General features: G+C 59.4%; 1 protein-coding gene across 4 annotated transcripts in view; it reads right to left on the bottom strand.

Annotated features, from left to right (window-relative positions):
* Positions 1-1,108: 1,108 nt before the first annotated feature.
* The window catches only part of MACF1 (microtubule actin crosslinking factor 1), a 185,693-nt gene continuing 174,507 nt past the window's right edge, over positions 1,109-12,294 (bottom strand). For 2 of the 4 annotated variants that reach the window (XM_070764907.1, XM_070764909.1), the window contains 9 exons: positions 11,540-11,702; positions 11,097-11,251; positions 10,245-10,319; positions 9,441-9,458; positions 7,507-7,624; positions 5,099-5,310; positions 4,417-4,527; positions 2,790-2,913; positions 1,109-2,565 (listed from right to left, as the gene is read on the bottom strand). In XM_070764907.1, the coding sequence (XP_070621008.1) occupies positions 2,312-2,565; positions 2,790-2,913; positions 4,417-4,527; positions 5,099-5,310; positions 7,507-7,624; positions 9,441-9,458; positions 10,245-10,319; positions 11,097-11,251; positions 11,540-11,702 (1,230 nt within the window). In that variant the 3' untranslated portion in view covers positions 1,109-2,311. Of the gene's footprint in view, positions 2,566-2,789; positions 2,914-4,416; positions 4,528-5,098; positions 5,311-7,109; positions 7,179-7,506; positions 7,625-9,440; positions 9,459-10,244; positions 10,320-11,096; positions 11,252-11,539; positions 11,703-12,294 lie in introns of all 4 variants that reach the window. The other 2 variants (XM_070764906.1, XM_070764908.1) reach the window with 2 other exon arrangements.

The raw sequence follows: 12,294 nt of genomic DNA, 5'->3' as shown, positions 1-12,294 counted from the left end.
CCCTGGGCTTTCTCATCCTCGTGGGGGCCCAGGGAGACTGGAGGGGCCCTCGGTGCAGGCAGGCAGGGAGCCGATCCGGGGCTGGGTGGCAGGGGGGCCCTTGAGGCCAGTCAGAAATAAAAGCAGAGGGGGCAGGCGGGGGGGAGGGGGGAGAGCCGGGAGGCAGCACACCGGCCGTTTCTGCCCCACTTGGGACTTTCCACCTACTCACGCGGAGAAAGCCTAAAAGGCCCTTAACTAGGGTTAAACAATTGCCCCCATTAAAAATGAAATTGCCCCCCCTTGGGAACCAGGGGTCTAGCTGTTCCAGGCATCTGAAGAGTCCCAAATAGGACATTGGTTGTGTGGCGCCCCCTGGTGGCCATGGTTAACTGAAAAGTCATGCAGGATATTCAGGTTGTAATTGACCTACAGCAGTTCATTGACTGAATATTTGAAGTCAAACAGCACTGAAAAAAGTGACTTATGACTGTTGCAGCACCGCAGCATGATGCACAGCCATGTCATCAAAATTCAGACATTTGGCGGCAGACTCACATTCATGGGCCTTGTCGTATCCTGGGGGTCACGTTTTGCGACCTTCTGATAAGCAGAGGGAGCAGGGGAGTCGGATTCACGTACACACGACCTCTCGTCCCACCTGCTTCTCCAAGAGTGAAGCCTCCGTCTCCTGAGAGTGGGGAGGATCCTGGCAGAAGCCACACCAGCAGCTCCAGGCCCCTTTGGCTGTGGGGGTGTCCCAGGGGGCCAGTCTGCAGCTCTTTCGCAAAGGGCCTCCCCCTGTCTGGGGGTCTGCAGATACTTGCAGCACACATGGACCAGGCTAACTGAGGAGGCGGCACACGGACTTTGGGGAGAATGTCCCCCAAAACGGCTGTCGTGGCCACGTGCTGCCCCTGCTATTGGCCCCACTGGGAGAAACTGTGGGGGGGTGCCAGGCCTTCTCTGGAATTGGCTGGACCCCCCTTACGACTAGGGGGCAGGGGTCTCTCATCCTTTATTGAAGTGGGTCAAAGCCCCCCCCCACTTCAGCAGGGGCTTCAGGCCTCAGCCCAGGGGCCTCTCTCAACTTTCTGGGCATCATAAAATAAGAGACACTTGGCTTCACTTTTATTACTGCAAGCAATTTTAATACAAAACGTGTGTTTGTTTTTAAACAATTCATTGGTAGCGCTTCCGGCTGAGGCTCAATTAAACCAATCACACAGGAAAGTGGTCAGTCTGAGCAGGACCAGAGTACAAGTGAATAAATACAGGAAGACCAGGTGGCCCCCAACCCCTTTTGCACAGTGGTCTCTCCTCCTCTGCAAAGCAGGGGGGGGCGTCCAGAGCCGGGGGGGGGGGTGTCTGCTGGTGATGCTTCTCCACCTCCCCAAGGGCACGTGGTGGTGGTGGTGGTGGTGGTCGAAGGCAGCTGGCTACTCCAGAGCAGAGGCTCTCTGGGCTCCTGCTGGCCGGAGGCCCCGACCAGCCCGAGAAAGCCATCGAATTGCAGTCCGTGAACTAAAACGTAAAGTCGGTTCTTCCACGCGTGGTTTGCCTTTTGGAAACGTGTCGTCCTGCGGCTAAAACAGAAGGAAAGTTAAGATCCTCCCAACCCCGACTGCTAAAGCCACACGGTTCGGCCTCCCTACAATGGTGCTGCCCTTGCAATGCCTTGAAAGCTTGACGGGAATTTCCTTTCGCAAAATACAGTGTTGTGGTGGAGTTGTCTGTTCCAATGAAGCTTGTGCAAAAGTCCGTTTTCAAGCTCTCTTCAGGTAAAACCGCAGGGATTTATTTTTGAAATTGGAAACAAGCCCCCTCACCGTGCGTCTCTTTCTTATTGAGGTATCTGTGATGTACAAGGAGGGAGAGAGGGAAGGAGAAAGTTCCTTCCTTTTCGTGTTGCATCTCCAGATGTTGCTCTGGAGCACAATTTCTCCTGCTGAAGCAGATGTGCTTAGGAAGCAATCCTAAAAGACAAGGCAGGAAGGTCTCCTGCCTGCACAGAAATCCTATTTATATCCGTTGTCTGTTTTTACATTTTCACATCTTGACCCTTGGCTTCTCCCCCGTGTTTCCGTTCCCCCCTGGGCCCCCACTGCAAAGAAGGCGAGTTTTATCTACATAAATATTCACATGAAAAAGTAACCAATTAAAAAAAGGAGGGCCAAATAAGGCAGCTTCATAACACAATTTTCTTTTACACTTTTAACAATATAATTTCTCCCAGGTAGAATAAATATACATCCAATGTATGAAGCAGGGTTAAAAACTGGACACAGGTTCCCGTTGTCTGTGCAAAGCTGGGCATCGCCTGGACGCTGCATTATCTCTTGGGGCCGGGCGATTTGGCAGTGCTGGCTTTCTTGGACATGGTGGGGATCTTGGAGGGCTTGGCCAGGCCCCGCCGGGAGCCGCCCTGTCCCCCCCCGGTCGCGCTGCTCTCCGAAGTGTCTGAACAGGCCGACTGCGTCTCCAGCAGGTCGAAGTCCGAGGCGTCGCTGCCCCGCCGGCTGCTGGTTCGGCTCCCTGCGTGGCTGCCCGCACGGCTGGGGGGGCGGCTGGCCGTTTTCTTGGGGTCTGGAAGCCAAAGGCAAATGGTCACACCCCTTAACAGCCCTGCGTGCGGCCCTCCCCCCTTCCCCGTCCCCCAAAATAAGACCGGGGGTGGGTGGGTGGGTGGAAAGACGAAAGAAAGAGAATTCTGCTTGGCTCTTCCTGGGCATCCACAGGAGACCCTGCGGGGGGTCTTCCAACCCAACGCACACACCTGCTGCTGCTCCCAAACCTGGCCTGGAACTCACCCGCTCGGCTGGTTTTGGCACCGGAAGAAGCTGGCGAGGAGCTGTTGCTGGTGTCCCCCGCGAGAGACGTCCGGCTGGAGTGGAAAGTGGGCCGTTTCAACTTGCTGCCCGTGGACGGAGCGACCTGGGGGTACAGAGGGGGCAGGCAGGCTTGACCACAGAGCCACAGGAGGGGCCTCGGGGGAGCCTTCCTTCGGGGGGGGGGGTACTCTGCGTCTTCCACGCCAAGATGGGGGAGACCTGACACACACGGCCCCGCGGTTGATCCCAGCCAAGCAGATGCCATGCGCGCGCATTGAAGGCCGGCCTCCCATCAGCTCCACCCCTCTCCTGGCTTTCCAGAGGCCGGGGAGGGAAGCGGGCAGGCAGAGCAGAGTGACAATGAGGGGGTTCATTTTTTAATTTTATTTTAATTTATTTATTTGAGTTAGAAGGAACCTTTCAGGTCATCTGGTCCAACCCCCTACATCCCGCTAGCCCCATAGCTGTCCAGTCTTTTCTTGAAGGTCACTAAGTGCTGGAGCCAGGAGCTGGCCCTGGAATGGTCACTGGGAGAGATTTAGGCCACTTCCAAGGGCCTGCCTGGACCACGGAAGGGTCTGGACGAATGGGCCTGACTGGGGGCCCAGCGCATCCTTCCTTGGGAGGGAGCAGGCTCTGGGGTCCAGAAAAAGACTCTCTCATAAAATAGATCTGAAATAAAATCCAGCGCTTGGACGGTCACTGGAACATGGACCATAGTATAACTTCAGATCCTCTTCATTATAATTTATAAGCCACAAGAGGACGTTGAGGACCTGCAGGAGGTGGCCCAAATGGCCGGGCCCTGGAGGGGCTCTTTCAATCCCACGTACTTGGGGGGGGGGGCAGAAACTGTTTAGGTCAGGGGGGGCCAAGAGGCTGGGGAATTGGGGGGTTGAAGCTGACCCGTCTGAGAAGTTATAAAACACTTAGAAGAAATCAATAATGAAAGAAATTAAGGAGAGAGACTTGAGTGTGAACTTCATTTTGTTCTCCAACCTTTATTTCTGAAAAAGGCCCCACCAGTGTTTACTACGCTATATTCTTTTATTCAGCTTGGGCAGCTTTTTCCGCTCGGTTCTTAATTCAATAGGGTCAGTCTCAAACTGGACCTGAATGCCCAGACATGGGGAGACGTATAAATGACCCCACAAAATATGGTGCCGGGATTTGAACTCGGCAATGGAGAATCCTGAATAGGACCCGCACCTCCCACGACATCTGCCAGGACTCGATGGAGCCTAGCCTCCTCCTCCTCCTCTCAGCGGGACTGTGGGGTGTCCCCTCAGGCTGCAGCTCACACCGTGACTGACCGACTAAGCCGAGGGCATCTACTGGTCCAGTGGCTGGGTGGTTTGGGGGCCTAAGGACCCAGATGTGTTCCAGGTCTCTTTTTCATTGGGCTCTCCTGACCTGGTTGGAAGGCCGAACCATGGGGCTGGTCCCACACGGCAGGCCCCCAGCTCAAGAGCAGCCCAGCTGGACCTCTGCTTGGGGGGCCCCGTGGGCAGCAGCGCAGGGGCTTTGGCCGAGGGGAAGCAAGCGGGGGAGAGGGAGGAAGGGGCTGGGGTCCTTCCTTCCCCCCTCCGGAGGGGCCATACTCTACCTCAGAAGGAGACGGGTGGAGGTCGGCATTATCGCAGCCCCTCAGTGGGGGGCCTGCCTTGCTGTTTACCAACCAGGGTTTGTCATAACAACGGGTGAAGTGATGCGGAGTCTGTGAAATGGGGAGGCCAGAGAGGAGGGAGGACGGGGGGAGAGGGGGGCAAACAAAATGAGTGGGGGGAGGGAGGGGGGGGGCCAGGTCAGAAGAAAATAAAGCAGAAAAGAATATGAATCCCAAATAATAATAATAATAATAATAATAATAGATGATGATGATGATGATGATGCAGCTAATGACGACAAACCCCGGCTGACACAGGGCACAGCAGTGTGTGGTGCACAAAAGAACATTGGAGAAAAGGGGGGGGGGACCCACGTTCCATGTTGTGGGAAGAAGAAGAGAAACTCTTTCGGGGGGGGGGGAGGAGGAGGAGGAGGAGGGGAGAGAATCCAGCCTTCCTCTCTTCCCTCCACTGCCCGGAGTGTCCAGAGGCCCAACGGAGAGGTCGGAGGGGAAGTGGCTGGGCCAAGGCTCCCCACTGGGTGGGCTGCAGCCTCCCTCCAGGCTCGGGGAGGGGGCTTTGAGACGAAGCAACAACCCCCCCACCCCCAGCTACCTGCTCCGCCACTCAACTCCTGTCCAGGTGGAGGGACCCACCCCCCACCCCCAGGTTGCTTCTCACCTTGGCCCCGCTGGCCGGCGTGGCGGGGGAGGAGGGCACGGAGGGGCAGCTGTGGTTGCTCTGGCTGGCACTCGAACTGGACCGGGTGGGCGAGGCGGCCCGAGAGGAAGGCTTGGACCTCCGGCCACGGGACCGGAATGGGGCCATTCCCTGAGATGCCCCCTCGGGCAGGATGAATTTCTCTCGCAGTTCAAGGTTCGTCCTGCCGCGGGCTGGAAGGAGAGGAGGGGGGCACAGAAGGGGGGGGTGAGAAGGCCGAAGAAGAACCAGCGGAGGGGCCAGGCGGGAAGGAGGGGGCCGGCTTTGCCTTCCTTGCTCCCAGCCCCCATTTCGATTTGCAGGACTGAATCCCCCCCCCCCCCATGCAGGCCACACGTCATGCAAAGCCCCAACCCCTGACATGAGGGCTGGGCAAAGGGCGGAGGAGGAGGAGGAGGAGGTGTGGCCTGGAAGCGGAGAGCAGCCTCCATCCCCTCCCCCTTTGCAAAGCCCCTCCTCCTCTGCCCCACATGCCGAAGGGGGGGGCTCCTCCCCAAACCCTCTCCTCCCCTGTCAGTCGGCCCAGCAAAGGAGCCACCGAGTGACAATCGCCAGTGAGTCAGGGGAGGCGAAGGGGGGGGCAGGGCCCGTGTGCCCCCACCAAGGCCAAGGGGGGGAGCAGGAGCCTCCGCCACACAAAGGGGGGGTGGGAACTGGGGGCCGGGCGCGATGCAGAGGCTTCATGGGAATTGAGACTTCTTCCAGGGGCTATGAAAGGAGTCAGGAATCCTGGGGAATCGTGTTGGCCGGGGGGGTGGGGGTGGGCAATCCCTGAGCAATGCTCTCACCTGAGATCGTCCTTCCGGCTGCCCAAAGGCTGGGACAACTGGGGGGACCACCCCACCCCACCCCCAGCCTATACGCAGAGGCCTTGACAGAATCTACACTCGGTGGAAGACCCCAGACCCATCCAGTGGAAACACACACGCTGGTAGTTCGGTTAATGGAGCCACACTGCAAAAGCCTTGTAGGGTCGGTGCACACAACAACTGCAACCACTGCAACCACACTGGGCCTTGTTCCGGAATCACGGGGAGCCAAGCGGCAGCCGGCCACGGTACAGCAACACAAGTGTGGCACTCCCACAGCCAAGAGGGCTTGTGAGCGCACACCCGCCCCCCAACCCAAAGCCTCCCCTGGGTTTTCCCGTAGGTTTCCCTCCAACGCCCAGAAGTCCCAGCCAAAGGCCTGCAGGGCGCCAGGTGGGAGGGGGGGGCAAGGGGGGGCCTTCCAGCCAGGAGCAGGTTCGGGAGCCGAGGCCAGTAGGAACCTGCCAGAAACACCACAACTCCAAAGCGCAAGGAAAGGGGGGGCTGCCATCTCAGCGCCAGGAGGAAGTGACGCTGGAGGATAAGAGGGTCTTTCTTCTGCAGCCCTGGAGGAAGGGGAGGGGGCCCAAGGGGAGGGTCATTCAAAAACATTCCTGGAGAATGCTGGGAGGCTGGGCAAAGTTTGGCAAGGAGCCAGAAATTGTGACCAGGGGTTGAAACACAGCCCAGGCTGCCTCCTGGGGCCAGGTGGAGACCCTCGGACGAGGCAGAAGCCCACCAGCTGCGCTGCTTGCTCGAGGCTTATGGGGCACCGACAGACCCCAAGTTAGAAGCTGCACGAAGGGCCTCGGCCAGGACCCTTCCTCTGCCTTTAGGAAATCAGCAAGGGTGGCTCTTCTGGGGGGGGTGGGGGGGTTATGGCTGCCGTTACTTCCCCCCTGTTTTCCTAACTACTTGAACTCCATGTTATTTATGTCTTGTGCTTCCTCAGAGGAGGAAGCGTGTAAGGAAGGACGTGGCACCCACGCAGGGCCTCTGAAGACCCGGCCGGGGGGGGGGAGGAGGGGACCCTTGAGGGTGGGGGGTCCACCCCCCCTTCCCTGGCCAGGCACAGCCCAGGCTCCAGCATTCGGGCAGGTTAGAGCAGCCAAGCCATTCCCGGGGGGGGGGGCACTCAGAGCGAGGGAAGAAAAACCTCCAACCTATCGGAGACTGACTGGCAATCGAGGAGCCGGAGTCGGAGCGTTTGATTTTGCTCCCGGGGTGGTGAACTGGAACAGAGAAGAGAAACAGGTGCGGCAACAGGAGGGGGCCAGCCGGGAGGGGAGGGGGCTCCGTCGTGCGCCATGCAGGGCTGCCGTGGTCAGTGGCCGAGGAAGGGAAGAGAGGCTGGCCAGTGAGCGGGGAAGGACAAGGGCCGGTCCACTCAGAGATCCGCCTGGGTGGGGCCGAGAAGGCCGGGGGCTCCTTTGCTCAGGGGCCGGAATTTGGGCCACGCTCCCTGGGGGCTCCCGGGGACCCTTCCTGCTGCCCGGCTGGCGGTCGCCTGCGTGGTCTCTGGAAAGGAAGCCTCCATGGAGGACCAGACGCGTCTCCTACCTCGACAGGGATCGTTCTTCACCAGGAACTCGTCCAGAGCCATCCACCCGCCACCGACGCGGACCATGACGGTGCTGCGCAGGATACGGACCAGCCGCAGCTGCTGGGAATCCCCGAACTGTCGCCAGGAGGCAAAGAGAGAGAGGACGGAATGGCCACGTCACGCAGAGGCACAAGCAGAGCCGTCGGCCCCTCGGCCTCCCCACCCGTCACCCCCCCAGTCAACCCAGGAGATTATTTCACAAAAAGGACCATACATCTGATTAAGCCTATTACTCAATCAATGAATCACCACCATTAATTACTCAATTTCTGTAATGATTAAACAAGTGGCCCGATGCTCCCTGGGTGGCCAGAAGCCCATTTTGCTGGACCCCGAACCGAAGCCTCCTCGGGGACCACGGACAACAAAGAGTGAATCCCAGCCAGCCACAAAATGCCACGGGAGACAGGGGCCAAAAGATGCTGGGGGGGAGGGGCAGGCGGGGGTCCAGCTCCAGGGCTCTTGGCCAGGCCTCTCTCCTGCCCGGCAGCTGCCCACGTCTCCTGCGTCCCGCATGGGCCGTTCCTCTCTGGGCCAATTTGGGCCGCCTGGACGGTCAGAGAACCCCGAATTCAGCCCTTCTCCTCAAGGGACCACCGTCCTCCAGAAGCAGCTTGCTTCAGCTGACCCAGAGCCTCCAGAAGAGGCCAAAAACCCCCCTGGCTGGCACCCTGCCCCCACCCCCAGCAGAAGCGTGACTGGCAGCAGCCGGGGAGAGGCGGGCCGAAGGAGCAGCCAGCTCAGAGTATTGATTAGCTGATTGATTGCCAGGATCAGAGGCAAAGACACAGGCAATTTGCTCCGATTGATCAGGGACGTCCCAGACCCGGCCACCGGCTTTATCTGTAGCAACGCCCCTTGAGGTCCCATCAGCCTCCACCCTGGGGGCCCTGTTTAGGCCCAAAGGCTTCAGAGGGGAAGCAGGGCAGGGTCCCTCCTCAGAGGGCAGTCCTCCTGCCCATCCCGTCTTCACTCTGGGTGGCCCAACGAACAAGCCCCCCACTCTGCCTGCCCTTCGCTGATCTAGGAAATTCCACTGGCTGTGTCAGATTTGGCCAAAAACGGCCAACTGCCCTCTGCTGCAGCTGTCATTCGTCCCAGCAGGAAACAAGAGGCCAAGCAGAGATCTCGCCTCTCGGGGTGGAAGGGCCAGGCAGGGGGTTGGGGCCCGAGTGGGGGTTTTCCAGAGGAATTGGGGACCTGCGTTTCCAAGGCAGTGGAACATGGGTAGGACCCGTGGGAAGATGCTGATATACAGAATTCTGGGTCAAACTCACGAGTCTGTGCAGGGGACACAAAGCCCCTGGCCGAGCGCCCCCCCCCCCAGCTCTCACCAGGCGGGACGGGAGCCGCAGGAGGCCCCCTGGTTCGGAGGGACGTCCCGGGGCTCCCCAAGATATATTGGAAAGTTCGGTGGAAGGCCTCCCCCACTGCGTTGGGTCAAGGGTCCGTGGCCCAAGCCCTGGATGCTGCTTCCTACAGCCGGTCCGTTCGGCGCATCCAGAACAGACCCAGCTGGACACAGAGGCGACTCTGGCCAGCTGCTCTCTGGAGTCTTCTCCTTATTTTCCTGGCTCATGGCCAGGACAGCCCAGCCCTCGTTTAAGGGGCTCCCTCCCTCAAGGCAAGTTTCCAGTCCTCACAAAGCTCTGGGCGCACAGCACGTGTGTGTGTGTGTGTGTGTTTATTTTTACAACTGGCAGCCACTGGTTGCACCACCACGTTTCTGAATATACCAGCAACTCCGCCACGTTAATGCATCCACAAGCACAGCAGCCACAGTTAGGAAAAGGCCGTGGGGGGGGGACAGACGCCAACTACACATGCAGATGTCGGGGGGGGGGATTAGCGGTAGGGAAATGCAGAGGTCGCACCGCAAGGCTCACTGTACCTGGTTGCCGAGGAAGAACTAGAGAGGAGGAGGAAGAGGAAGAGGAGGAGGAGAGAAAGGGAGAAGAGAGAACACATCACACGAGGCCGACACTCTCTTCCGCGCTTGCTGGGCTGCTAAGTGGTGGCTCCTCCGTTGACGCACAGAAAGGCCGGGAGTCCAGCCGACAGGACCACGAATGGGGCCAGGGGGTGGTGGGGGGCACCAGCACCTCTGCGATTGGGCCACGGCTTCCACCCCCGTCCGCCCCCCCGGCCCCCCCTGCAAGAGCGACACCCAAACCCAGGCCCTCAAAGCTCTGCAGGCCTTGCTCCACAGGGGCTTCCTCCAAAGGGAGAAGCGGAAGGTCCAGCCGCCTTTGGAAGAAGGCCCCTGTGGGCAACCCTGATCGGGAGCGTGAGAACCCCCACAGGCGCTTCCTGACCCCTGGGCTAAAGTCCACTCGGGTCAGAAGGACCCAGAGCAGCCCAGGCGGAAAGGGGGGAAAGACCCCCGTGGCTGAACCCATTTTTCTCTGGCAGCCTCCAGGAGGAAACGGTTCAGACAGGGTTCCGCTATGAGGCAGGACCCCCCCCCCCGCTGCCCCCCTTCACAGAGGCTTCACAGGCACCGAAGACCCGAGTGCCTGATGGGGGCGGGGGTCTCCATCCCCCTGGCAGGCCCCCTTGGCCCTCCCCCTCCCCTGCCTGCCTCTGGGAGCTGCCCTGGGGGTGGGGGCCACGGGGCCTGATCTCTGACGGAGGTGGGGGGGCTCTCTCCTTCCCCCAGACGACCGTGGGCCCCGTCCCGGCTGCTCCTCCTTACCCGGTACTTGTTCTCTCCAATCTGCTCCACCTGGAACCTCTTCGCGCACTTGCACTGAGCCACCTGCCTGGTCACCTGCAGGGGGAGAAGCCGGCCGGAGGAAGCGGGTGGGTGGGCGCGTCTGCCGCAGGCATCACCCCCTCCGCTTCTGGTGCCCACTCCGCTGGGGCTTCGGGAGAGGAGGGGGCTCTGCACTGGGGCAGCCTTTGCTGCTACGTGAGGATCGGGGCCCCGAGACCTTGGACTGCTGGACCACCACCAAGTGACCAGCTCTGGCTGGAAAGGCAGCTCAAGTCCTGTCGCCTGCAATGGACGCCACGGGCCCAGACAGTCTTTCCCCCAAAGGAGGGGCATTCCGAACGCGAGAAGCCCCTCCCAAAAGAGGGATGAAGAACGGCCAGGAAAAGCCCCGTGCCGTCCCGGTCTCCCCCCTGATCAACATTTTCTCAGACCCCCAGTGGGTGACGTCCAAGGTCCCCCATGTTCTATGACCAAACGGACGGGGAAACGAAGGCCGGGAGCAGAGGGGAAGCGGGAAGAAGCGGACGATCCCCGGCAAATCCGGTTCAATCTATCCCAACCATTTGGACTCACCCCCCTGCGCAGCCCCCCACAAGACTCTGCAGTTCTGCCTCTGAGATGCAGAGGGGAAAGGAGGCCACCAGGAGCAGTAAGTGGCTTCCTGGCTGCGATTCCACCTGCTTCTTTCTCATGAAATGAATTCATCAAGAAAAGAAGTTGTGGAGATAAAGGATGACCGGCCATCTCGGTCAGTGGCGACCGTGAGCTCGTGGCCCGCAGAGCCTGGCCTGCTGTCTCGTCTCCTCCCAACGCCCCCAGCCAAGCGCCCACCTCGTCCTCGATTTTGTCCGCATCTGTTGTGGGTCGGTAGGCGTCTTTGTTGGGGTGCAGAGCAGCTACGAACTCATAGTAGTCAATATAGCCATCTCCATCCCGGTCAAAGATATCAGCCACGGCGGTCATTTCTAACTTCGTGGTGGGGAATTCTGGGGAAGGAAGGGAACGAGGAGAGGTGGGCACCGTGTCCCCTCCCCCAAAGGGCCGAAACGGCTTCGCTGGCATGGGCACAGCCTCTGTTTCTGGGAAACGAGACCAGCAGACTCCACGGCAAGAGATGGAGCAACGCCGCGCGAAGGGGAAACGTCGTCTGCCCCCAGGGGCCGGGGGGGGGGGCAGCCGGAGGGCGAAGTTCACCCCCACTCCGAGGGACAGAGAGATGGGGGCGTAACAGGGAGAAAGACGTAGAGGAAGGCGTGGAACCAGAGGTCACTCACTGGAGGCCAGAATCCCATCAATGAACTCCTGCCGGGTGATCTTGCCGTCCTGGTCTTTGTCGATGCGCCGGAAGAAGTCCATCACGCGGGATTTCTTGTGGTTCATCCAGCGCATATATTTCTTCCGCCACACATCGAAGTCAAAGTTTGCAAACTCTTTCAACTGGGAACAGAAGGGGGGAAATTATGTGCTCGGTTCGCACAAGATACTTCATTGGTCAGTTAATGACACATCCGGCTCCACTGGCCTAACCTGGGCTTCTCTTGCGAGACTCAACCTTGGACAGAGGTCTCCTGAAGGGGCCGAGTCAACCCAGGCCGTGGTCAAGGTACTTTTTGCACCCAACAGAGCTGATTTTCCTATCTGCTTAAGCATGTTCTGTAAATCCAGCCAGAAAAGAGCCCCCATGGGCCACCAGGAAAAGCTTTGGGGGGGGGGGGCAGCTCTCAACTCAGCAGTTTGGCAGATCGAATCTCACCACTGGCTCCAGGTTGACTCAGCCCTCCATCCTTCCTGGGGTGGGGGGCTCAAATGAAGACCCAGATGGTTGGGGGCAATAGCCTGACCCTCTGTAAAGGGCTTGGAGAGGGCTGGAAAGCACCGTGAAGCAGGATAGAAGTCTAAGTGCTATTGCTATAAGAGCCAGGATGGTGCAATGGTTAGAGCGCAGCGCTGCAGGCTGCTTCAGCAAACTGCTAGCTGTAGTTCAGCAGTTCAAATCTCACCACCGGCTCAAGGTTGACTCAGCCTTTAT

Source organism: Erythrolamprus reginae, chromosome 11, assembly GCF_031021105.1.
Source record: "Erythrolamprus reginae isolate rEryReg1 chromosome 11, rEryReg1.hap1, whole genome shotgun sequence".
Lineage (NCBI taxonomy): Eukaryota > Metazoa > Chordata > Lepidosauria > Squamata > Dipsadidae > Erythrolamprus > Erythrolamprus reginae.
The sequence above is the reverse complement of the archived record's forward strand: the minus strand, read 5'-3'. Positions and strand labels throughout refer to the sequence as shown.